The following is a 27,252-nucleotide window of genomic DNA, read 5'->3' as shown; positions in this document are numbered from 1 at the left end:
GTAGCTTTGTGCTTAATTACAAACAAACAAACCTTATGTTTGTCTTAAGTTATCGAAAAAGCAAAAACCTGTTTTCCCTGATTTTCCTAATATTAGAAAAATAATTAGTAAACAATAAATGACACGTGTAGATGGGTGTTTTGATTTAGTTTGAATTTTGCGCAAAGCTACACGAGGGCTATCTGCGCTGGCCGTCCCTAAATTAGCAGTGAAAGACTAGAGGGAAGAAAGCTAGTCATCATCACCTACTGCCACTTGGTGTTTTGAAGGATCGATCTGAAATAGGTACAATAAGCAATACGTTTTATAATTGCCAAATTGACAAATATACTACTAAACTCTTTCTAAAGGTTGATATTTCACATCACATGAAAATCAACACTGTTTTCAATAAATAACTGTCTGTGACTGATATCGACGTTCAGTTATTCCTTTCACTTGCCAACATGCTACCAACATTTTATATTTAACTATGTGTGCGAACCTAAGGTACAAATAAGCATGATTCTGCATTTTAAGGTTTCAATACAGATTGGTGTTTCTCCAAAATTCTGTAATGTCGGAGAGTTTGGTTGGAAACTGTCTTAGCAGTAAGTGTATCTGCTCAGAGACAATTGAAACGCTAGTGAAACAAAGAGGACATGAACATGGTCATAGGAATGCTTGAAAATGGGACAGCGCAATGTTATGTCGCTCAGTTATTGGATGCGTCCCAAAGAGTGGCTCCTTTATGAGGTGTCAATACCAAAATATTAACAGTGTCTGGAAACAACACGATAGGAGCTCAGGAAGGGGTCACAACCCCTTCGGTGATCTCCTTATTTAAACTGAGTCACGTTTGCGACCCACTGTAAGCATATCCAATTAAGAGACAACGTGGCGAACATTTCTAATCGCAACATACTGCAGAATTCAACAGATATATATCGTTGTGTGGGCTGGAATTAACATACGGGGAGGAACGGACATCCATGTCACTCATGTGATGTTGTATTGATATGAGATTCTCCATCCGATAGCGATGCCTTTGTTGGTTCAGTCAGTTCAAAATTAATTTTGGTTGAAGGCGATACCTGCATATATCGAGCAGAAATCATTCCTGATTGTATTGAACAGGAAGTAATCGAGATGGTGGATTGATATTTTCATCTAAGCCCAATTAAGCGTGTCTGGAACATATTAAATAGAGCTATAGAAGTCCTTCTAGTCCAGGATAATAGAAGCGTTTCAGTACTCCCTTATCCAGCTTCCACAAAAATGTGTACAGCGTCTGATTAGTGAGAGACACAGGCGTTGTAAAAGTGTCATTGTAATTAATAACAGACAATGCTGATCATGTGCAAACACTCTGGGTTATTTCCGGTATTATCAGAGACTCATTAATGATTTTATGAAGCTTAGTTTTTTGGGTTAAACTCTATTAACACAATCAGTTGTTCGGTGAATGGCACTGTTTGAAACTTTTCTGTTTCAGATATCGATCCGTATTGTAATTTAAGATGTCTATAATTTGTAGATGTCATACCAACTGAAAGGCACAGATTGAACCAAATGAATATGGAGAACAATAGAACCATATTATTGAAGCATAAAAGCATAACCCTCATAAAATATTTCCTTCAATATTTATTCTCTTTCAATTCTGCAATGTATCACCACACACTGACTGAACTGCAGTATTTTATACTTATTTCAGAAAGGATTAGAAAGACCACAAAAATTGTCGCAGCAATAATGTTCCTGTCGTAAAAAAAAGAGGATTTTTTCTTTTGTAATTATCCTTTTTTAACATTGATTATGTTTACTAATAGGATATTATTATTTCGCTAAGTACTTTTGATCATATAACCAGGATTTAAAAGATTATTTTACCAAAGGGCTCAATTTGAATTTTAGTCTGATTGTAAATTTTAACTCAAGATAAAACTTTCTTGATATGTTTTTCATTTACAACAATTATATTTATTTAAATGCGCATCTTTATTTCTTAAAAGAGTATATTAATGGAAGTTTTATTACTTATTCTGTAATATCTTGAAACTGTGACGTTTTTAACAACATTATGATTCAATAACATATAGAGGCAACTGATAACAATAATGGAATTGTGTGGTTTAAAGTAGTCATGTATACTTTATGCACCTCCCTATCCATCTCCAACACTATCTCATTCTTTAACACCAGGATACCTCCTTACCCATCCAATAATATCTCATTCTTTAATACCAAACTACCTCCCTACCCATCTCAAATAATATCTCAGTCTTTAACACCAGGATACCTCCTTACCCATCCAATAATATCTCATTCTTTAATACCAAACTACCTCCCTACCCATCTCCAACACTATCTCATTCTTTAATACCAAACTACCTCCCTACCAATCTCCAACACTATCTCAATCTTTAATACCAAACTACCTCCCTACCCATCTCAAATAATACCTCAATGAACATGTTGAAGTTCTTTAACCAAGAAACAAAAAAGGCCAATCTTACAATGTGTAGTATTCTTCATAATGTGAAGAAAATATACTAAATGTATTTTAATAAACATTTAAATATTTCAGTAAGTTACTAGGCAAATTTCACAGTTGTATTTACGTTTGTAAAACTTTCGATGAAATGATCAATTGATAAGATTCTCTGTTTTTGAACTTAGCATGAATGGAATTTATGATTTTTGTTTTTAAAGAAAATTATAGACAGTACCTTCTGATTAACAAAAGAAAAAAGCACACTAAAATAATTATGTACACAAATCTGCTTGAGCAAGACAAGTAGTAATAAATTTTAATGTTTGTAATTAAAGGGAGTTAAAAGTTTTGTGTTCATGATAATGATAAAATTGAAGTTGTACTAGAATTGCATCACTAAATGACAAGCTTGTTTCACATTGTAACGAATTTATTGTTATGTATTTATTTTTAATATGAAAGTTGTTTAGATTAAATTTGTATTTAAAAATATGCGTAACTTATAGTGTCAGATATGTATTGCGTGTAACGAATTTGTTATATATTTATTTTAATGACAACGTTTTTGGGATTGATTTTATATGTAAAACATGCCTAGCTTACCGTGTTAGTTACGTATGGTGAAACTCCCGCCAATTCTCCAAGGTTGTACAATATTCGTGAACACAAGGATCGACAATATATACACTTCCGTAACCAAATAAGTATAGCGCCTATAAAAACAGCCAAAAAAAGAGAGTATATAAGTCTACTAAGAGCCTGTTATAACCGTGTACGCTATAAACCGTGATTTTGCTAACCCTTATCAACCAGAAAATATACGACATTTGACCAGGAACAGTTATAAATTTCGAACGTCAGTGAATTATCATCGGACGTTAGTATCTTTCCAAAATATTACTGGTTTCTCATCGGACATTAGTGGTTTTATTAAAATATTATCTTACTTCAACGGTCCAACAATTCAGTGTTTGACAAAGCTAGCTAGCTTCTTGACAATTGTACGTACATCGACTTGAAGTTAACTCGCTAGATATCAAGGAGACTCTGAACTAGGAAGATGATTTTATGTTATTTGTAAGTTAGTGAAATTTTTGTTTATGAAACTTTATTTGTAATAATTAATCGTAATAGTTGCTTTTGTAAATTATACTGTTGTATATATATATTAAAACGTATTTGTGTAAAAAAAAAACGGTGTGAATCAAAATAAAATATCGGCATATTTCTAGACACTAAATCCAGGGTACAATTCAGCTTCGGATTATTCCAAATTTTCAAAGCGTAACATAATTACATATATACATTATTCTATCCTTTTCGCTACTGTGTACAGTTTTAGTGACTCAGTGGTAAGTCTGTAGGCTTACGATACTACAAATCGGGTTTCGATACCCATGGTGAGTCCATTTTGTAGTTTTGCGCTTAACAACAACGAAACCAAACCAGCCAAGTACAGTGGTCCTCTATGGAATCATTGGTTTCCCTATATTATAGGTATATTTTAATATGGCCAGAGAAATCAACCATTATCTTAAAAAACGTAGTACGTTACCAGCAGAAAAACTACATTTTAAGATATATTAGCCCCATCAACTTGGCTGAATTAGAAACCGAATTTCTTATCGTTCATGAAGTAAGAAAAAAAGGCATTTCTAATTTTTTCAACAATCAGTTTTTACTTTGTAAATGCGATATTATCTTTATTCTTGTTTCACGTTACTAAAAAATTACGATTTACTTTTTTTACAAAGTAAGAAATTAGCTTTCTGGAAATGACAGATATTTTGGCTGACTTCAAAGCTTAATTTTTTTAGTATTTTGCTTTTCATTTTAATTGATAGGTATTTTCATATACTTTACAATTTTGTTGTCAGTAAAGACTTCTGTTTCAGATTTATTACCAAATTCCTCTTTAATCCTAAACTAGAGAAATACGCTTCGCATATATATTGTAATAGACCAAGCCAAAGCGAAACATATTCCCATTTCAACAATAACATTCGAAATTAATCATGCATCTATATCTTAGGAAAAAAACAACAACATTTATATAGTTCAGCTGATGGTCCAATGCAAAGCGTCTTTATGTTACAGTGAAATCACTGTCTTTATTCCATCCAGGCAGAAGAAATAGAAATAGAATAGAAATATATATAATCTAGAAAAAAATGTCGATACCTTATTCCGGTGGTTGTTTCAATTTACATGCAGAGTAGAGACTTTACAGAAACATCAGATGAAACCGAGCATGAACATGATTTCATTTTGCAGTAATATTCCAAACATTTAATCTACGTTGAGCGTCTGTTGCATTTCATCAATTATAAAGACGTGTACTACAAAAGTAATTAAGTTTTTATGCACATTAAAGTAAACTAAAAAGTATCCCCCAACATATGCTAATAAAAATTTACGCAGGAGTCTGATGTGCGAGACATCAATTAAAATTAATCCAACAAACTACATATCTTGGTTTTAAGTAAGAGATATATCAAGAGCTGTCTTAGGAATTAAAACTAATGATAGTGAAATATATGTAATGACTAAAGTATGAGAGAGCTTTCTGTAGATCAAATGTTTCAACCAATGTGCGTAACAAGATTACTTAGTTCGGAATCATATGTATACTATTAATTGGAAACAAAAAGTTTGCTATTAATCTGCAGAAGGCAAAATGACTGATTTTGATCTTTGCTTTCATTCAGAAAATTAATTATTATTTTCCACAATATAACACTGGTGTGAATTACAATGAAACATAATCAAATAATTCAATGCAAAGCAAAAAGAAAATTAAAAAAATTATGGGAAAGTGCACGTTTCGGTAAAAGTAGTAAAATTAAGCTTTAGATTACGTCAAGAGTAAGCTTTCTCTGCCTTTTTTTAATCAGTACATCCCAATATTCACCTCGAAGAAGTAAGATACTTTTTATCAAGTTTCTTTTGCTATCAAATGAAAACATTTTTAGAAGTTGAAGGAAATATAAATCAAATATTATGGCTTGCACTGTGCTCGCTCTTTATTTCCTGTTTCTTTCTTTAAGAAAATTCAATTGATAATATTATACATAAATACATCAGTTAAAAATAGTATATAGATGAAATGGTTGCAAAATACTCATGGTGAGTAAAAAAAGCAAACAAGAACTTTAACTGGAGAAAATTGTAAAGGAGAACTGGTCAGAGATCAATTATCAAAATTTGGTATGAGAGTATAGTATTCATGTGGCACATCACTGAAGTAAGTAGAAATATAAATAATTTTTTGATATCAGTTGCAGGTCAATGACATCAACAGAAACAAAATGGCCGACGTTGACAATTTGTCTGATAAGAGTGTTGTTGTTCGTTATTAAGCACAAAGCTACACAAAGGGCTATTCGTGCTCTGCCAACCACGGGTATCGAAACCCGGTTTCTAGCATTGTAAGTCCGTAGACATACCACTGTGCTACTGGGGACGTGCTGTTCTGAATGTACGAAATATATTTTGTACATACTAATAAGATGATTATAGAAGTCATTTCAGCATGTTTGGTTACCATAGCTATAGGATAATTTGTTGATGATTATAATTATATTCGTACATTGTAATTTTTTATGGCATTATCCTTGAAAAAAAAGGGAATCTACTATCGGAAAAAGTTAAACAAAAGTCCAAATTCCCTAACATTTACCACACTCCATAATTATGAGTATTTAACACGTCCCTCAGAAGCTAAGGAGTGTCTTCACGCTACAAGTTGTTGAATATTAAAAGTAAGTTCAATCCGGAAACTCCTAAAGAGGGTGGTTTTGGACGCATCTTTTCGAGACAAGTTTCTGTTTGTTAAATGATAATTTTTTTAGCAAAATACAACAACCTCAAATCTCCATATGCCTTCTTTTTTAGCCAATAAACATTTCCAAACACATTGAAATTAAGAAAAAACAAAAATGTCCCCATTGGCTCCTGAAGGGCCTGTTAAACTAATTTTTAACATAAAAATATCTTCACACTGTACTTCATGACATTTCTATTTCAATGAGGTACCACTAGAAAGTTTCTCTGATAATAGGTTTTATTCACTAATTTTCCCAGTTCTCATTTCAGGAGATACCTTATTATACAATATACTATTCACACCGAAATCGTAACATACAATATACTATTCACACCGAAATCGTAACATACAATATACTATTCACACCGAAATCGTAACAGTCGCAGATTAATAGATGAGGTAGTTAATATAAAAAACTAGTAGAGTGAATATACTGCAATTCACACATGTTATACTACAGGTCACGAAGTCTTTATTATAGGGCTAAACTAAGAGCTAAGATTTATTCGCTTTAAAAAATGAATTTTCTCGTGAATGACGAAATAAAACAAAGGAAATACATATATAGGCAATGCAGTATCTGATTTTCCAACTTGAAGTATCTTATAAGGCACATGAGCTCAAAGAAAATAACCTGTGAGCAGTACATGTCATCCAGCGGCTACTTTTTATCAAATATCAGGATTTATTATCACTTTTTTAACGCTTCCTTGGCTGAAAGTAACATATCTGAGACTCTAACCTTGGACCTTTCGATACACAGCCCAAGATTATAACCAGTAGATCTCGCTCGACTCTAAGCAGTTGAAAAATTCGATATTGTTATTCAATGAATATCACAACCATAAAATGTTCAGTAGGTAAATACTATTATTTTTGATAATTTTAAAAATTACTTTCTCAGAGTTAAAAAATACTATTAATTAGCAACAACAATAACATACATTTATTTTGAATATCATGAAGTACTGTACAATGATTCTACTGTTATATTAATGTGGTGTAAACTAAATATTTATTCTTGTTTCTCAACTAGGAAAAAAATCTTTATTTCCTCACCAAAATTTGGTTTAAAAAACATCAGTAAATAACAAATGTACGTATTACACTTTTGCACTCTTTCAGACCTTATGGCAATACTCTTCTATGGTAGTGAAACAAAGATTGGTTGCTCAAAAAGGCTTTGAATAAGAATTTGTCTGTTTGGTTTATTTCTTCATGTACGTTTTGATGACTCAGTAAAATATCCAGTGGTAATTTTTGATATTTACTTTGGCTTATGTCCGTTCTGATGATCAAAGACACCTTTATGAACTACAAATAAATATAAGTATTTATATACTGAGAATATATAAGCACTTTGTTAAAACACTTGTACTACATAGGGTTAGTTCTTTAATGAACTTGTTATAATATGCCTCTTGGTAACGATACCACTAGATAGAGTTTAATCATTAAATTGATGTAGACTGACTTATTCATGTGAAAGATCTAAGAATTCTGCTAGCCTCAGCAAATAAAGATTAGTCTTTTGTGCTGCTATCGTTCACTGGTAGAAGATTAATCAATTTTAAAAGTTCATCCACTTGACTTGACGCGTATTCAGGGAAGTGAGTGGACTCATTGGAGTCCAACTATTCTTACTCATAATGAAATCGTTCCTTAAAATTAGTGTTTTATCGTTTTTCTGCAATCACCTCAGCTTTTTTAAATACTTATTTGTTCTGTCAGTATCTGTATGGATGTTGAGTTAAACAACGGCTAATGAAAAAAATAAGATATATAAAAGAATTATTTTATACAATTGTTATATTATTGCATGGATAGTTATTTAACTTTCGTTTTAACATTTCTAGTGGCCTATTAGGATAACCTGGAGCCTACAGATTATCTTTCTGTGACACGTAAGATAATTTCCTTACTTACAAGATACATCAAATATTTATGTTGAGTTTTTATTTGGGGGCTTGTGGGCTTCAATATGTTTTACAAGCTAGAAATTAAGGATAGAAGTATTATTCAGCAAACTAGTGTTCATCATGACAAAGAAACGCAATTATTTTTTGAGGTGTATATTTTTTCTCAGAGTTTTGAGCCCCCCAGTGACACAGCAGTATATCTGCTGACTTACAACGCTAGAAACCGGGTTTCGATACCCGTGGTGGACAGAGCACATGTAGCCCATTGTGTAGCTTTTTGCTTAACTTCTAACAAAAAAACAACATAATTTTGATGTGCTTGAGACATCTATTGGAGAATTTATACATATAAAAAGATTAAGAAAATATGTTTGAATACCTAAACAACTGTTTAAAAGTGTTAATAAATAGCTAGATACAATTAAAACTCTAATGCACAAATTAAAGCTGAAAATTACACTCACGATCTATAATTGAGAATAACTGTGTCACAAACAAGCTGATATCTGTGCACTTTGTGAATACAAGTAGAGAGGCAAGTTTACAAGAATATTGTAATATATTTAATTACTGTTCATTTTACTACGTCCTTCTGTGTTTTTCAGCATAAGTTATAAGAACTTATAACTTATAACAATCCCCAGTTGGACTGGTCTCAATCCATGCAACTATTGGGCAACTTTGCGAAAAAAGAAAAATAAACAAAGTAATATATGTATAAACATTTAGTTAAACTAAGTCGAATGTTGACGATCTGTATAGAAAATTTATCTTTGTCGCCCACTAACCTACACATAACTTGTGATTTGAAGGCCTTAAAAAAGGCAAAAGAATAAAAATAATATTTAAAAATTAATTTACGCCGACGCTGAAAGAATAAAGGAACAACAGAATGTAGAACGAAACTACTTTTCCCAAATATACGAACAACAACAAATGAACGAAAAAATAGAAACTGGAATTAAATTGCCTATTATTAAGTCATGTAATGTATTATTATTAATATTAATGATACTGAAATAGTTCCACTTCCAGTGTATTATATAATCGATAAGCAATACTAGCGTGAGTAGTAAAATAGACAAAACATAAAAAATTTAGTAAAGTTTTAGTGTATTTGCAAATGCTGCTTTTGTAGAAAATGAACATTGATATTTCAAAGAAATGACAAAACTAAATCCCACGATTGTGCTGTTTGTTGGATTTCGCACAAAGCTAGTTGTACTAGTCGTCTCTACTTTTGATATAATATAGTGGAGCTACTCAACATCACCGATCGATAGCTATTGGTATACTTTTATCAACTTGAATAGAGGGATTTCACAGTCCCTCTTTTAACGTACCCACGGCTCCTAAATGTGGAGCGCTATATTTGTTTGTGGCACGGAGACGCGATGCACAGCACCTCGGATTCACAGTCCGTCACGCTAACCATTGTACTACGCTCCTTCCTGCCTTATTTGACTATTTCACTCGTTAATTATCCATTGAGACTGATGAAAAGTAAATTCACATTAATTTACACCTTACACACTAAACCAGCATAATTAATAATAACTTCTGATCCCAATAAGCACCTTCGTAGATGAGAACTAAAAATACATACCTAGTAATAATTATAGCTAATTAAATATAATGTCACAACTGTATTATTTATACTGATTAGAATGTTTTGTTTCATCAGTTGGGTGTCCTTGTAAACTCAACAATATCACTCAAGATCTGGTCAGTCTAGGAGGCTAGTCTTAAATCCAATACGTATTAAGTAGTATAGCACTGCAACTTAGGAGGCTAGTCCTAAATCCAGTAAGTATTTAGTAGTATTGCACCGCTCAAGTTAAAGTCTGGGTTATGTGGAGTTGTTTTTTATTTAAAAAAATAAATGTATTTCATTCGTGACTAAAGAAGGAACACGTATCTAGAGCCAACTTTAAAATAATTGAAACTGACATATTAAGTATTTTGGATCTAATAAGGAAGGCTAAACTTCTTTGAACCATTTTAACTGAAAATGCTAAGTATTAGATCGTCAAGAAATTAATGTCGCGTTTTGGAACACCTTCATTAACCACCCCCCAAAAAATCGTACATCACGTATAATAGTTTAACGAACCGCCTAAACGTCACGTTAGTGTAGCCTATATAATGTGTAAAGTATAGTATACTCTAATTCTTTATCGTGATGACACACGACGAGAAACACATTTGGCATATAATGCTGTTTGAAACAACGTCTCTGTAGCCACAAAGAATATGAAAGAAGTTTATGGAAATGTTTTGAACACTCGTAAGTGTCAACGATGGTTCAGCAAATTTCGTTTAGGTGACTTTAGCCTTAAAAACTGTGATGGCAGGGGCCGACATGTTGGAATTGATATTGATGCTCTGAAGACGCTTGTTGAGTCTAACCCAAGGCAACACACTCGTGAAATGGCCCTGAAATTGCATGTCTCTCATGAAACAATACGTAAATAGATACAATATGTAAACATCTAAGGAATATGGGAAAACTCTATAAAGAAGGTGTTTGGATGCCTCACGAACTCTCTGGTGATCATTGTTTCCAACGTGTGAATGTTGCTTCTTCTCTTCTGCCACATAATGCTCGTGACAGAATTGTCACCGGTGATAAAATGGATTTTCTATGCAAATATTAAACACCAAAAATAATGGCTCAGTCCTAGACAAAAAAAACCACTTCCGAATCCAAAATCTGGACTCCATCGGCAGAAAGCGATGCTTTGCATTTGGTGGGACATCAAAGGAGTAATTCATTTCGAACCCCTCAATCCACAGCGAACTGTCAATGCAGAGATCTGTAGTCAGCAACTGAAACATTTAAATTAAGCCCTTCAGAAATACCATTCTCTCCTCAAGTGGAAAGGTGTTCTTCTCCACGACAATGCACGTCCACATGTGTCACATTTGACCCAACACAAGATTATGGAGTTGGGTTGGGAAGTTCTCCCCCACCCACCATATTCTCCAGATATGGCATCATCAGATTACCATCTTTTTCATTCGCTGCAACACAATCTTAATGGGAAAACGTATACTGTGTGGTCAAATTACCCTTTCATCCACCAAAACTATCGAAACAAAGCAATCACTCAAACTGAAGTTGAATCTTTGTAATGATATACCCATCCATTATAACTTTAAGTAACATAGAACTAACAGCTCACTCTGCATCATCAGGTAAACCATTTCAAAAATTTATGAATATCGAAGAATGAGTCCGGTTCTAGGTTTTATAAACCTGTACTTATTGCTCCTAGTTATAAAATTAATATTTCTTTCCTTAATCCACCTCACATACATAGATTAACCAAACCCACTAATGGCTTTTGTAACATTAATTAAAACATGTCTACTTCTTAATGTTTTAGAGGAAACAGGTTCTAGATTTGATAGTAGTTTGAAGTTCATATAAAAATAATGGATTTATTTAAATTTATTAAGTGAAAAAATATGTGTATAATTCAGAATGTTTGGCCCATTTTGTTTTTCTTTAAAAAGTTCGTAATGTTAATTTAGAAGAAGTAATATGATTTTCTTTCAATACAAAATCATTTCCAAGTAGAAAAGAGGTATGTAGCCTCAATCACAAGTTAAAAATACTATTTACTGATTTTTGTTGGTTAAATTAACACTTAAATCACTTTTGTTTACCCTTTCCTAGTGGGCTCTGGCTTAATGCAGATATATTTCTTAAACCTAAGTGTGATTCTCCCTAAATGTTTTATAATTTTCAATAAAATTAATAATAGAAATTGCAGTAAAATGTAAAATTACACGTTCACATTATAATGATACTTTTTGAATGAATCATTTGATAATATATGTACATTATGTATGCTCTTGTATATTGTGTTCAAACAGTTAAATGATTATAATATTAACAGTAAATGTGGGTTCATGAACACGTATTGCACAAGATTTTCAAGCATTGTAAAATAGCTGTCTGCTAAATATGTGAACCACACTTCAAAGTGTCTTCTTCCAGAATGTAAATTTTTATTTTCTGTAAAAAAATTTTAAACATACTTTTTTTAGCTTGATGTCATATCATGGCAGCAGAAGTTGTTGTGACTAAAGAATTAGGTGAAAAGAATGAGGAACAGGAAATTAAAGAAAAAAATGAAGGCAATGGAAAAATACAAGTAGGAGAAGAAGGAACTGCAGAACGGCTCACTGAAGAACCATTATCAGGTAAAGTTTATGTAGAAATGTTGCTTTCATATAATTGAAGATTTAGCCTTAGCTGTTTATTTGGTTTGGACTTATCATAAAAAAGTATAATCAACTTTAGAAACCAGTCTCTTGACATTGTGTTCTATTTTGGACCTCTTGCTTCATGTTACTACTGCTGTAAACAGAAAATGAATGAAACCAATTTTTGTACCTCTTTATGATCAAATGTTTGCTATGCATGAATTTAGATTCAAAAAGCAGAAGGCTATATAATAGGACTAACAGTTAAACAATGATACTGTTACTAGTGCTGGGTGATTAGTGGAATTGAATAACTGATTAGTTGTTGGACTCATTAAATGATTACTTCCAGTGTTTATTTTCATGAGTTGGCTCAACAGGAAAAAATTAATTATAATGCTATAAATTGGTTTTTGATACCTGTAGTGGGCATGGTACAGATAGCTCATCATGTAGCTTTGTGCTTAACAACAAATATAATAGTAATATTTAATTTATTTGAATAATCAGGAACTCTAATTTTGATTAATTGATTATTTGTGTGAATCATGACAGTAATTGATTAAGTTGAACAAAGTTGAATTAATGAAAAATAATAATGGCAGATTGTAATAGCAATATTTTGGTTACTGAATAGTTGGAATAACCAAAAAAAGTAATAATTGGAAACACAAATTTCAATTAGTTGATTATTTTTGTGACATTAATTGGTTTTATTATAATTTCAATTTCTGGATAGTTGGAATAATCAAACACTAGTGGGTTGTTTTTGTGATATTAACTGATTTAATCATAAGTGTGATTAATTGATTCTTTTAACTGACAATAAATCAATGTAACCTATTCTCATAGGTAATTGAACATATTGATTAATTGATTTAATTGTCGTGTCTTATATTGGTTACATCTAAGGGATTATAAGACTTGAAATGTCATATAATATTTAGACACTGAAATTAGTGTTTTAGTAAGTGTAGTTAAATTCTAGATGAAAGTAAAACCATGTTAATTTTTGCATTTCAGGGCATCCAGAAGGCTGAATAAATAATTAATTGCATGTAATTTTGAATTGTTGTGTAATTCTACTAGTTGGATATTGAAAGTTTTCAAATTTCTAAATTACTTACTTTTTGTTAAATAACAAAAATATCAGATAGTCATTAAAATTCACAAATTAGGATAATAGTTTCTTTAGATTGTCACCAGAACAAAATAAGTATCATTTATTTCTTTATTTTATCAGTAAGTAATGCATGAAAGAAGAAAAAATTGAACCACTACATGAACCTCTATTTCATTAATCTATGTTGGTAGACAGTTAGAAACAGTAAACCATTCACACTGAGAAAAGAAAGAAAATTGAGTTTTGCTTACATTGCAAGTATGTCAATGAAATACAGATATTAAATTGGTTTAATTAACAGATGTTACATGATATACACTGTGTGAATATATTTTATTTCACTCAATCGTATTTATGTTATAGGAGAAGCTGAGCAGAAAAAACGGCCACCACCTGTAGATGTAAGTAAATGTGTAGATGTGTTTTAGAGTATTATTACTGAACCTATGGTTCAGACCTGTACTTTTAAATTGTAAAAGTTTGAGTGCATTCAATTTTATTGAGTTGCTTTGTGTAGTTAACTGCGGTGTGTAGGTGGTAGATTATTGAACATGGTAATGCTTTTACTTCATTAACTTGATTTGGTTTATCTAAATTTATTTAGGACATTGTTTTCAGAAGTGCAGATTAATTATTATAAGTAACAAAAGATAGCATTCACAGATTCAAAACATTATATATTAAGATCTGTTAGTCAGAATTACAGCTCAGTAATAGCTTTTTTGATTGTAGTATTGAATATGAAGGGACATTGATGTGCATATATTTTGAAGGTCACCATATGTTTATGAACTTTTGTTCCTAACCTGCTTAAACACTATACTAAGTTTTGATCACAGTTAACATGCAGATGAAGCCTTATAATTTGCCCATTAACCAAAAAAAAATGCTAGTGAAAAACTTAGAAGTTTCCATGGCTGTTGCTTGTTTCTTAAGTTATAGTACACCTTTTGACATTCAAATTCACAGAAAATATGTTGAGGTCAAGGTGAACATTTGCAGTGAAAACTGACTCTGGTAATGTATGTGTTTGAAACTGCTTGTGTAACTATTGCTTTTGATGTAGAATTATTTTTAATAGATTTATAAACTTTATAAGCAAATCACTTTATCTCAAGGTTACCTATTTTTTTAATTGTATAGATTGTTGAAATATAGAAAATGCCCTGTTGTCTTTCCTGTTATAAAAGACAAGTCATAACTCCTCCTTATGGTAATTTGTACTACATGTAACTGTTTTGACATGTAGATCAATGTAGAGGAAAAGTAGTTATTTTTGATTTGATTCTTTCATGAATGTAAATATAAATTATCTTTGTTTATGTTGTATAATCTCAAAAAAAGGGTAGTTTAGATTTATTAATATTTTTTTTTGGTGGTTACAAAGTCAATCAAATTGACCATCCTTGTATAGAGTTAGGGTAGTAAAAATAACAGATAAAATATAAAGTTTTATTGAAAAAACGTTTGGTATTTATTTAGGAGATTTTAGAGATTATGCAAATAAAATGAGATTTTAGAGATTATGCAAATAAAATGAGATTTTAGAGATTATGCAAATAAAATGAGATTTTAGAGATTATACAAATAAAATGAGATTTTAGAGATTATGCAAATAAAATGAGATTTTAGAGATTATGCAAACAAAATGAGATTTTTGAAATGAAGAAAAGTATTTTTAATCTTAATGTGGAAATCACTTTGCACACAAACTAGTGTATAGAAATACTATATATATTCATAGACAAATCTTTAGTAAAATGTTTCATTAAGATATTTTATTTTTTGTATACAAAAGACGTGTTATGTTTACTAAAAGTCTGACACTATATAGATGCACAAAGTGTATTAAAAGTTATAGTATGGAAACTATAACAAGTACAAAATGGTTACGAGATTGGTTGATTTGACAGTAGCAAGAGAGTTAACTAGAAAAAACTACTTGGAAGATTTTTTATCTGTTTGTTTCACATGATTTGAACTGAAAATGCATCCTTGCAAGTTCATAATGTAAACAATTCTTTTTTTATGTATAATGTTGTAGAACTCTTGTAATGTTTAATTTGTTTTTATTACAAGATTTTCAATAATATGAGTGGTTCAATACAATTAGTATTTGCAGAAATTCTTCAAAAATGATATGGTTTATAAAATTTGATGCTAAGCATATGAGACATGAATAATAGTTTAGAGTTGTACCAGATTAATTCAGTTTGTCCTTCATACCCTTTATAGTACATTTTGAAATAATCCAATTACAATTTATTGTTTGATGTGAACATTAATTGACATTTGGAGTGTTGAGTTACATAGAGAAGTAAAAATGACTGATAATTTAACTTTGTTTATGGGTTTGATCTACTCCATAGCTGACTGAAGCAAAACTTCTTCAACAAACTAGTCATGGGCCCAAAACTCCCAATACAAGTGGACCTCAAACTCCTGGAACTGCTGCTGAGAGGAAGAAAGATAAAGAAAGGAAAATTGGACACAGAAGAGTGGAAGAAAGTGGTCAGATTACATATAAAAAGGTTTGGATTGAGCATTTTTTCTTTGTTGGTAATTAGTTATACATGAATTTTGAAAAAAGAAACAGTCCTGAGGAACTGAGTTTCTTTACAGTGTTGTGGATAACTGTGCATATGTACTGGTTTCTTGAGTGATTTTTGTCTTTGTAATTTAGTGTGTGTGTAAGAAAAGTTACTAGCTTCTCACAAACTTTATTGTCACTCATTTTGATTGTCAAAACTAGTGTTTGCAGTATTACTGTACATAGTTTTGATGTAAACAGTAATTACAGAATTGAGGGAAAAAAAGAAAGACAATTGTAAGTTTCACATATACTTCATTTATTAATGACCTTGTTTCGCCTGTAAAGGCATCATCGGATGAAACCAGGGTTGTTAAAAATTGGAGCATTTGTGAAATGTAGAAATGTCCTTGTTTTTTCCTCAATTCTGTAATTATGGAGTTTCACCAAATACCGACAATTCCAAGTATCAATTATAGTAAATAGTAATGGTTGTAGTATGTTTTATTATTATATGCATGTTATATAAGGTGATTTGTATTATTTTTCTATTTCTTTTTTCTTAGTACTTTGTAAATTCGTTGTAATTTCTTTTAATCATTGATTTCATGGAATAAGTATTATTTCAGATAATTAAATCTCTGACAAACAGTGCAGTACTAAGAGAGTAGTATTCACATTTGTATATGTGAAGTAAACTACAAAGAACAATTCCCATCCCAACAAACATGCTCGCCCTTTCATCTGTGGGGGTATTATAATGTGAAAGTTAATCCCACTATTCGTTGGTAAAAGAGTAGTCCAAGAGTTGGTGGTGGGTGGTGATGACTAGCTGTCTTCCCTCTAGTCTTTCACTGCTAAATTAGGGATGGCTAGTGTAGATAGACCTTGTGTAGCTTTGCGTGAAATTAATAACAAACCAAAACACAAAAAAACAAGTTAGTTATTATTAACTAGTATTAGACTTTCCTTGCCCCAACAAAATAATCTAAGTGATGTCACAAACATATCTCTTGCTTCCTCTTTGAAGATCTCTTTTTACATCCACCATAACTATCTGAATATTAATTGTTTTCATGCTAGTGACTACAGTAAAAATCAATTTATGTTTCCAAGTTTTTAAAGATAGTTGTGTTTTATTTGCAATTTAGGCACAACTGTGGTAATAATATTTTTCTTGTTAACTTTTATTGCAAATTGAAAGGTTTTATTTCACCTCTTTCTATAATTTTCTTTATATTAATTAATTAAAACAACCAAACTTTATATCTGCTACAGCCAGGTACCTGTTGTGAGAGACTGGTATTGGTTGATCTTATACAAGATATGTTTGGATTTAACATTAGAAATAATGCATTTATTTTACCAAGAGCATAAGCTTTGAGTCCCAAAGTAAGTCTAGAAAAGTAAAAAAAAAGCATGTATAAGTATGTGCTTAGCCTATTACCAAATAAAACATGATTACTCAGACAAGATTACTTTGTTTAGTTGCTCTAGCATCCAGATAATGCAAGTTTGAGATTTTTTGGTTATTCATTTAGGGGTAATTTGTTTCAAACATCCTGCATAGGAGTTTGAAAAATTTGCATAACACCCTGCTAGCATGTGGCTATCATGCTGTCTTGTACTAGCAATACAGAAAAAAAATATTCCATCAATTTGTTTGAATCTTGAAAAAAAAGTTCAAGAGACTATTTTGTATTAAAAATATTTGAATATTATATTTAGTATCTCGGTGCATTCCTAATGTCAAAAACTGCTACTGTACTGTGATTTTCCATATTATGCCTTCTCACTTAATTTATTTTTCTACTCAGAATATCTTTATTTTCCAAAATAAAAATAAGATCTTGTTATAAAATAAAAATTACTTAAATTTTGTCCCAACTCTTTAAAAACATTTTTTTATCAGCAATATTATCACCAAACTGAACATTATATCTAATTCCATTTATCTCTGATATGGGCTGCAATTTTAATAACCATAATAGAAATTACATCATAGTTTGTGATACATGAAGGTGAAATTGAAATTCAGATAGGGTGAATTTGTATTGCAAAGTGTGATTCAATGTCAGAATTAATCATGTTTAACGAAAAAGGGAAATTTAGCTTCAGAAACAGCTTCTAGCCTATAAAATCTTTGCTTTGCTACTACAGCTGGTGTTCATAATTCCTTCTATATGTAATGTTTTGATTGATTTTTTAATAGGTAATTTAGAAATGGAAAAGAATAAATGGTTAACTGATACAATGCTTCTGTGTAAGATGACACTATAGTTAAGCTATGTACTAATTAAAAAGTTTGAGGAACAAAAAAGTATGATTAATTGTAATTGCAATGATGTATGTGCTAATAATGATAATATTTACATCAATTCAGCCCAAATACGAAACAAATTCATAACTCAAAATTTACTATGGTTACTGAAATTGGTCATAGCTATTTTTATTTCTTGATAATGTATTCTGTACATAGTTATTCCCACTTTTAAATGGTTTCTTGCATTTTAAAATACAATTTTAAACTATATTGTGAGAAAGCCAATAAGTAAATAAATTTTGAATTTTCTCCATTTTTAATGTTGTATATTCCTATTTGATTCTTATTTATTTTTATCAACAAGGATTAAGTTTTCAGAACAAGTTTACTTTCTGAGTGACTGTTATTGAATGGTTTATATGAACTCTGTCAGGCAAGTCTGAGGTGGCTGGTAAAATCTCACTTACACGAGTTTTTAAGGAAGTGATATTGTAGCAATTTTTCTGGTGCTTGTTTTGGGCCTGATAATATTATGATTAGAAGAACTTAAGAAACTATTTATTTGAAAGTCAAGAATCAAATGTGTCATAAAAGTGTATTTATATTTATAATTTTTTAGTGATCTATGTAGTTTTTGGACACCTTGAGTAATATGTTTTGCTCAATGTTGAAGCCCTAAACACACAAACTTAGTATTGGATGGCTAAAAAAAAGTATCAAAAGAGTGAAGAGTTCTCCTGATTTAGGAATCTAGTAAAGCATAAATGTTTAATATAGTAAATTACAAAATATTTTCTGTTTGAGCAAATCTTACAGATGCAGACATAGGAGTTTAGTGGTTGAATTTATTCTCTTTTTGGTAATACTTTTACTTTTGTTGGAATTTCAGATTCAGACATCCCAAATCATGGGCTCAATTCAACTGGGTATTGGTTATGCTGTGGGAAAGCTAGCATCAAAACCAGAGAGAGATTTATTAATGCAAGATTTTGCCATTGTGGAGACTATACCATTTGCAAGGTGAGCCCAACTTGGGATTAAAAAAAATGCTTAGTTGATGGTTTTATAAATAAGAATATTAAATTTTTAATTAAATTAATTAAATTTATTAAAAATTAAATTAATTAAATTTATTAAAAAATTAAATTAATTAATTAATTAAAATTAATTAAATGTATTTGTCCTGAATGAAAGCTTATATATATGTTGTGATGCTTTGATAAAAACAAAGGAAGGATTGAATAAATATCCTTGTGAAATATGCATCCAAAAGTACTGGAATGATTTTGAGATTTTGAAACTTTCAAAAGAATTTTGTTTCAATGAAAAGGAGAAGCAAAAATAAAAATAAAAAGTAGAAAGGAAAACTAGAAATTAAAAAAATAGGGAAAAAGAAAATATATGTTGTCTGTTGGATTCTATTGCTGAAGCTGCAATGTTGTGGCACTGTTTTTAACCAGTCAGATGCTGGAAAAAGTTAAGGAAGAATTTTATGAGTTTTAATTGAGCAAATGGGGAAATCCATGATATTTGTAGTGTAATACTTAATTTCATACATACCTTATTTTTTTAAGATGTTACATATACCTATGAGTGGAATATTGGTTGGACTCACCTGGTAATGAAGTAGTTCAGTAATTATTGTCAAAAAATTAAACATTTTATTCTCTAATGGTGCACTTGCTAACTTTGAAATTCTTCATAGAAAGTTCTGGAAGAAGTATTGATGGTGCTCAATTGTATCTTTGCAAGTATTTATGTACTTGACAGATGAACTTGAAAATGTGATTGTAGGCTCTTAACTCCCTAAGTATATGAACATAACTTTTTTTTAAATGATTAGACTCCAAAAATGGAGCATCAAAGAAATATTGAGGCTCTCATATTTCACTGAACTGACTTATTTGTAAATTTCAGTTACATTAGGGGGTTAAAAGGGATTTGGAGGCTCTCAAGGCTGAATTCATGAATTTACTTAACAATTGAAGTGAACAAGTAAGGGATTGTTTAGAACTAGCATAATATATTTAGTTTTTGAAATTTCATACTTAAGCCCCAGATGGGTAATCTATGAAGCTCTCAGGATTGGCTGCATGGATTCTAATGAAAATTGGCACAGAAATGTAAATGGTCACTTAAAACAAGATTTGCAAAGTTTTATACAGATGTTTCCTGAATAATTCACTAGCTCTTATGTAATTATTTTGCTTTAAGCTAATTTTTAACATTTAGACTGAAAAAAAAAAAGTAGTGCAATGCAAAAATTCAGTATCAAAATGTACAAAATCCCTAATTTATAAATTGAGCTTTGTTTTTGATATTGGAATAAGAATACACAAAACCGAACATTTAGTTTTGTTTGTATCTAACTATCTGTTGAATGTGCGGTTTAATTGCCTGCCAGTCGGTTTTGTTTGTCATCTGCTAGGGAAGGAAGCACCTTTACACCTGCACATCACTTTAGTGATTTCAAGTTCAAGATCTATGCTCCCATTGCCTTCCGATACTTCAGGGATCTCTTTGGTATTCAACCTGATGATTTTTTGGTGAGTTAGCATGTTTATTTCAGTCTTGATTTTCTAATCTGTTGTTAATAGTAGTTCAATAAAACTTTGGCCTATTTTAAAAACAAGAAAAAGGATTACAAGGAAAACCAGGAAAATTACTGTCATCTTTTTTTTTTTTCTATGACACCTAGCAGTGAAAAACATGGAATGCGTACATTCTAAATTATTTTACTCCTTAGTTAGGATTCATGTATGTTTTACTGTATAATCTTGTTTTGGATTATGTATTTTTTTTTTCCTGAGTAATTTTGTTCAGAACACCTACACTGGTAATGTTTTACTGTGATCTTAACATTTGTCCTTTACTTACATAGGTAATTTATACTCAAACTTCCAACTAAATCTGGCTGATTTTTGTGTTGTATATTTGGAAAGGGTTATAGTTATGATAAAAGTTAAACAGATAAGATAATTACTTTATTGTGTCTTCAATTCTGCAAATCCTACTAATTTAGTCTATCTCTGATAATGTTTTGAATGTTATACAGTTCCAGAAATTAGCAGTGACCTTCCCATTTTAAATTTTCTTTCTACCTCTATATGATCATCTGAGTATGGCACGTGTTACTTATTTGTACTATAGATATAGTTAAGTCATAATATAAATGTATTTGCTTCTAAGCTTCTTGTTTTTATTAAGATAAAAACAAAAGAAAGTCAAACTCGCATTTCTTTCTTTTGAAAAATGTCAATAATACCTTCTGAGATTTAAGAGAAGATTTTGCTTTGTTAAATTATTTTCGAGGGTAGTTAGGTTTGGAAATATTTGGCCTCAGTTTCATTGTTTGCCTTTCTAGTGTTTGTTTGTTTCAACCGGCTAACAGAATTTTTCAATCCATTTATTTATAACTTACTGAGAAAGCCAATTAAATTGTAGAAGTTTTTAGGACATTCTGTTTTTTATTCATGATATTTTGTATTCTAAATTGCATATTTTAAATTTAAGAAAAATATATTTTGTAACACCAACATTATTACAAAAAAGTAGTCTTACAGGGTTACATCTTCCAATAGCAGAAGGCTTGAATTTGAGATGCAAGTAATAAATATCTTTTTTTTTAAATCTATATTTTGTATTTAATATTATAAAGTAACTAAAATGTAAAAATTGGCAACATATTAGGTTAGGAAAAGAAACTTAAATGAAAATAAATATAAAAAATACTAACAATGATAGCACATGATAATCATGAGGTGTTCTTGTAATATTGGTATGGCAATTGTTTGTTTTTATAAAGCTGTTTTGCTGTGACAAATGGATTTTGGGGCACTCTGAGAGGGTATAAGTGCAGCTGTTAAGGAATAAAACTAAATGAACCCAGGTTTGAAAAGTGTATTAGTTTTCACTGTAAAAATAAGTAGTGTAAATTGTCTTATAATATGAAGTCATCCTAGAAGGAAAAAAAAAATTCATATTTTTCAACTTTTCCCTTCATTGCTGATTTTGCTACAGTAAGTGTTAGGGTAGAGAAATTATGTTTTTTAAAATACTTGTGCTGAGAATAGAAATACACCTATGGATTGTTCAAATAATTTTTTATTTATACCTATGGTTTTCATTAATAGCTGTCTGTTTGCAATGAACCAATGCGAGAGCTGACTAATCCTGGGGCTAGTGGAAGTATATTTTATGTCACAACAGATGATGAGTTCATCATCAAAACTGTTCAGCACAAGGAGGCAGAATTTCTTCAGAAATTACTCCCAGGCTATTACATGGTGAGTATCACCACAAGTAATCACTTCTACTTATTTGTGTGTGTGAGAACCAGGATGGTATCTGTCTAATTTGTTGTAGGAGATTTTTTATGTCATATTATGTTGAGTGTCAGTTGAGCATAATCTCTGCAAAAGAATCACTGAACCAACTAGAAAATGATTAATAAGCTGCTAATATGTTTTTTAATTTGAATAAACATTTCATTGAGCAGAAAATGTTTTAACCCCTCATTTTTGTTGTTGGGCTGAGTTCATAAAGCAGTATTGATTTTTGCACAGCAAAAACAAAATATATATAAAACAATGGTCTGCACTTTGGGGTTGTAAGTACATTATAAGAAGGTGGCCAAATCCCACTGTGAATAGCTGTTTTGTATGAGCTGCAGACCCTTAGCACTAAGGTTCTAGATACTTATTCAAATATTTTTAAGCAGACTTCATAGTGGTTGCATTATCTGCCAGAACATAAAATAAAAATAGTATAATAAAGTTTAAAATTGATGTATGATGTAGTTTTTTGTATATTGAGATTCGTCATGCTGATAAATGAATAAAACACTGACTGTGGAATGGTTAATACCACAAAATTATTTCTTTGGTAGGAATGTAACCCAATCCATCAGATATCACTGAGACATAGAGCTGAGCTATTAGTGGTATTTGCTAATTGATTACATTCATTAATTGGTTAGTACATAATTTTCATTAATAGCTTGTTAATAGCTTGGTAGTGGGTGTTGTTAGCAGGTTGCTCTTTCCCTATAGTCAGCAGTTAAAAATTAGTGGCAGTAGAGATTGACTTAGTTTTTACCCATAACAGAGGCAGGGCAAGCAAGTTTTATGGTAATATTTTGATTACTTGAATAGTTGGAATAACAAAAATAGATAATAATTGGAAACACTAATTTTAATTAATTAACAGTCGATGTAATTAGAATCTAAATCAGTTGATTGTTGGAATAACTGAAATGATAATAATCAGAAACACTAATCACTTGGTTTATGTGACACTAATGAATATAATCGATTGATCAATTACATCTCTGATCTTGATTGAGAAATGATGTTTTATTTTTAATTATTAATCTTGATCTTCTGCTGAACATGAGGTTTCCCACAAACCTTTTATGACAAGGAAGTTTATAGATTGTGTGCAGCTTGGGAAATAAATTCTGTAAATAAAGATTTACAACAATACAGAAAGTGGTGCTACTTGTACATGTAGTATGAGCAAACGTGCTATTTTTTGTTTGGTGAGGCGCCATTTTATTCATGAATCCAGTAATGCAAACTTAATGCAGGTTGATCATTTTCTTAAATTCTATCCATCATAGCTATAGGCAAAGTTAATAAGTGTTATCATGTGGTCAACATCTGTCACATACTCATTTGAACAGTTTTTGTGCTTATCTTTAACTGTTGTACTATCTTGATGACAAGTAAAAGTCTTCCAAACAAATGCTTATGGTTTTCCATGAGCTGGTTGGCTTTGTTTTGATGCTCCAAGAATGAATTATTAGAACAAAACTATCACTTTACTGTTGAAAGGCTGATACAGGATTCTCAATGTTACTAAAACTCATTCAATTCACTGACAGTAACAATGACTTCATTTCTACAAAAACAACACTTCTTTTTGGATAATAATATTTCAATTCATACACAGTGGGTTATTTTAAGAAAGTTCTCAAGCCAATAACACTGGAACACACATTTAAAAAACTTTTATTCATTAGGATTTATCTCTGATACAAAAGGTGAAAGTAAAAAAAAAGACCAGGTACAAGTAATTTTATATCATTTATGTTTCTAATCATGAGACTAAATTGAAATTATGTTTTTGAACATTATAAAAAAAATATATACAGCATATTGGTTTTGTATCCAACTGACTTGTTAGGGCTAAAATATTGCTACAAAATAACTAAGTAGGGTTTTAGTTATTGGTTAAGTTTTTAATTGACCCAGTAAGTTAGGGTATTTTTGTCATATATTCAGCTCTGTATTTGCCAAGGGAATTCGTAGATATATTTGACAGCATTCAAATAAAAGCTCTTTTTCTAACCTTACTAATGTATGATCGTATATTACAGTTGTACATTTCTTAAATTGTTGTGGGGTTATAGCAGTGTAATAATATCCATTAAGTCCTTTAACCCTTTCAAAACTGGCATTTTGTGAGCATGTCTGGAGGTTTTAGTGAGTTATATTCAAAATTTAACTATTTTCTTATCATGGTATATAAATAAACTTGGCATAAAAACATAGCTAATAATTAAAATCTTAATGTTATATAACTTTTTAAATTCTTAATTTTATAAGGCAGTATTTAAAAAAGCTTCAATTCCCCTAGTGTGAGAATTGTGACATTCACTCTCTAAGTATCCCTTCTTTAATTTATTTACCACCCCTCCAAGAAGTATGAAAGTTAATGTAAATTACATATCATAATGTAGCCATTGCTCAGGCAAAGCATAATTTTTATAGCCTTCAACTTTATTAAATAAAAAACTAATTTGTGCAGTAGTACCATTAGTATAAAAAAAGTAGGGTTAAGTGTCATTGACAGTTGACTGCAGAAAAAAAAAGAAGACCCAATTAAGTACTTTATTTCTTGTTTTTTTGTGTATTCATTATTTATTATTATTATAAAAGTAACTAAAATGTAAATGTTAGAAACTTTTTAGGTTAGATTACGTAACATAAAGAATAATAATGATAAATTTTTAAGAGGTATACTCGTAAGCAGCTTGAAAGTAGTCCATGCCTAATGTAATTCAATAGGGTAACATGAGGTCCACGTTCACCAATTGATTTAAACATTTTATGGTGGGAATATTAATTTAGACACAGTTCAAACAGCAATAAAACAATGAAATTTAAGTATAAACAGATGTATACTGTTACAAGTTAAACTCTTTCAGCACGGGCTTGGCTCCACAGACTGACCTCGTAACCATTTTGTGCTTGTTAAAGTTTTCATGTTATAACTTTTAAATTTTGCAAGTTATCATTAAACATTACAAGGCTTTTGTATGCAAAATATCAGATTTTTTAAGTTTTAAGATTTTTTTTTAAAGTAATGTTTTTCTCATGCCTTTTTCTTTTTGAATGTTGGCTGTCCAACATGCAAAGAAATTTTGATTTTAAGATCAAAAATACTTTTATGCATCAGAAAATTTTAAAATTTCACTTGTGAAATCTTTATAACCTCCAGATAATTATCAAACATTTTTTAAGAAAAAACTTTATATTTTATCTGTTATTTTCACTGTCGAATCTCTGTAAGGGTTCAGTCGATTTGACCAACCTTGTAACCACCATAAAAAATTAGGAAATAAATATAAATTATGCTTTTTCATTCTAGAATGACTACAAATTATAACCTGAAAACAAAAATATCTAAATATTTTAACTCTCGTAACATTATACATTTATATATATATATATATATATTTATTATTTTTATTATATTGACCTTTCAGCTGTTCCAGGCTAACATTACAGAAGTTGTAATAATGCAGTGCACATGCACTCATGTTACCGTATCCAAGAGTATAAAACTGGCCTTTACAAAGTGACCTGTCTTGGCTGTGTTTTAGTATACTAGTATTTTGTAAGATAGTCACAAATTCAGTTATAATTCATTATATCTGTATATATATTATTACTATTTACAAATAACTTCTCAAACAATTATCTCTTTTAGTTATGAACTTTGTACTTGTTTGCTGCTTGTTGTAGGTTGCTAAGCCTTGTCAAATTTTGCATGTGGATGATGTGAAATAATTTTCTTTTAGGTTTTACATGTAAATTTTGAAATTACCAAAAATAATAAATTACTATATCACTATCATAGAATTCCACTATAATTTATCAAGCTTAGTAATTAAGCTGTATTTGGGTCTTCAAAAATGAAATTTCGAGCTCGCTAAAGTCTTACCTTACCGCATGGAATCTAGCATAAAAAGAAAGAGTTTGCTGCCTGAATATTTCAAAAAGACTGAGAAAGCCACTAGGGGGACATTCTGAACCTTCAACTGGTCATTCACATGTCACAGACAAAAGTAGGTGTACCTAAGCGTTTCCAAGAATGGAAAGAGGTGGGTGGGGTAACTGTGTTTTAGTTGGTAAATGTAGTTGTATTCAGCAAATAGAAAAGATAGGAGGTTCTTATTTGATATTGTAGCTTGTCATTATCAGTAATTTGAGTTCTTAATTTGTATAAAACTATAGACTTTGTATTTGGACATCACAAACATCTAATTGGAATCAATGCTGCATTCAACATACCACGTGACACACAAAAATCGACAAATTTGATACCAGACTTATTGACATAAATTGACAAAAATCAATTTCTCAGTGTGTCTTTTAATCTTTACTTTTAAATAAATAATACTAAAATTTGAATTGTAATCTATAATTTCAAACCAAATCTATTGACATAAATTCATAAAATAGTAGTTCAATAAAATTTTGAATGTGAGTCAACAAACACGATGACATGGCCTTTGACCTGTGACATGTATCAATAGGGTTAAAAGTATTTAGGATAAATAAATGTAGTTTTATGTTAAAATATGAAGTCATTCTAGAATAGAAAAAAGGGGT

At 30.5% G+C, this 27,252-nt stretch overlaps 1 protein-coding gene across 11 annotated transcripts in view; it reads left to right on the top strand.

The window, feature by feature from the left end:
- The window catches only part of LOC106458732 (phosphatidylinositol 4-phosphate 5-kinase type-1 alpha-like), a 104,824-nt gene that overhangs the window by 8,855 nt on the left and 68,717 nt on the right, over positions 1–27,252 (top strand). For 8 of the 11 annotated variants that reach the window (XM_022385020.1, XM_022385016.1, XM_022385019.1 and 5 more), the window contains exons 3-8: positions 12,278–12,433; positions 13,923–13,960; positions 15,929–16,090; positions 19,242–19,372; positions 20,757–20,898; positions 22,486–22,638. In XM_022385020.1, the coding sequence (XP_022240728.1) occupies positions 12,292–12,433; positions 13,923–13,960; positions 15,929–16,090; positions 19,242–19,372; positions 20,757–20,898; positions 22,486–22,638 (768 nt within the window). In that variant the 5' untranslated portion in view covers positions 12,278–12,291. The remainder of the gene's footprint in view (positions 1–12,277; positions 12,434–13,922; positions 13,961–15,928; positions 16,091–19,241; positions 19,373–20,756; positions 20,899–22,485; positions 22,639–27,252) is intronic. The other 3 variants (XM_022385022.1, XM_022385015.1, XM_022385021.1) reach the window with 1 other exon arrangement.

The sequence above is a fragment of the Limulus polyphemus genome, unplaced genomic scaffold, assembly GCF_000517525.1.
Source record: "Limulus polyphemus unplaced genomic scaffold, Limulus_polyphemus-2.1.2 Scaffold506, whole genome shotgun sequence".
In the NCBI taxonomy this organism is placed as follows: Eukaryota; Metazoa; Arthropoda; class Merostomata; order Xiphosura; family Limulidae; genus Limulus; species Limulus polyphemus.
This window is presented reverse-complemented; position numbering and strand designations above follow the sequence as displayed.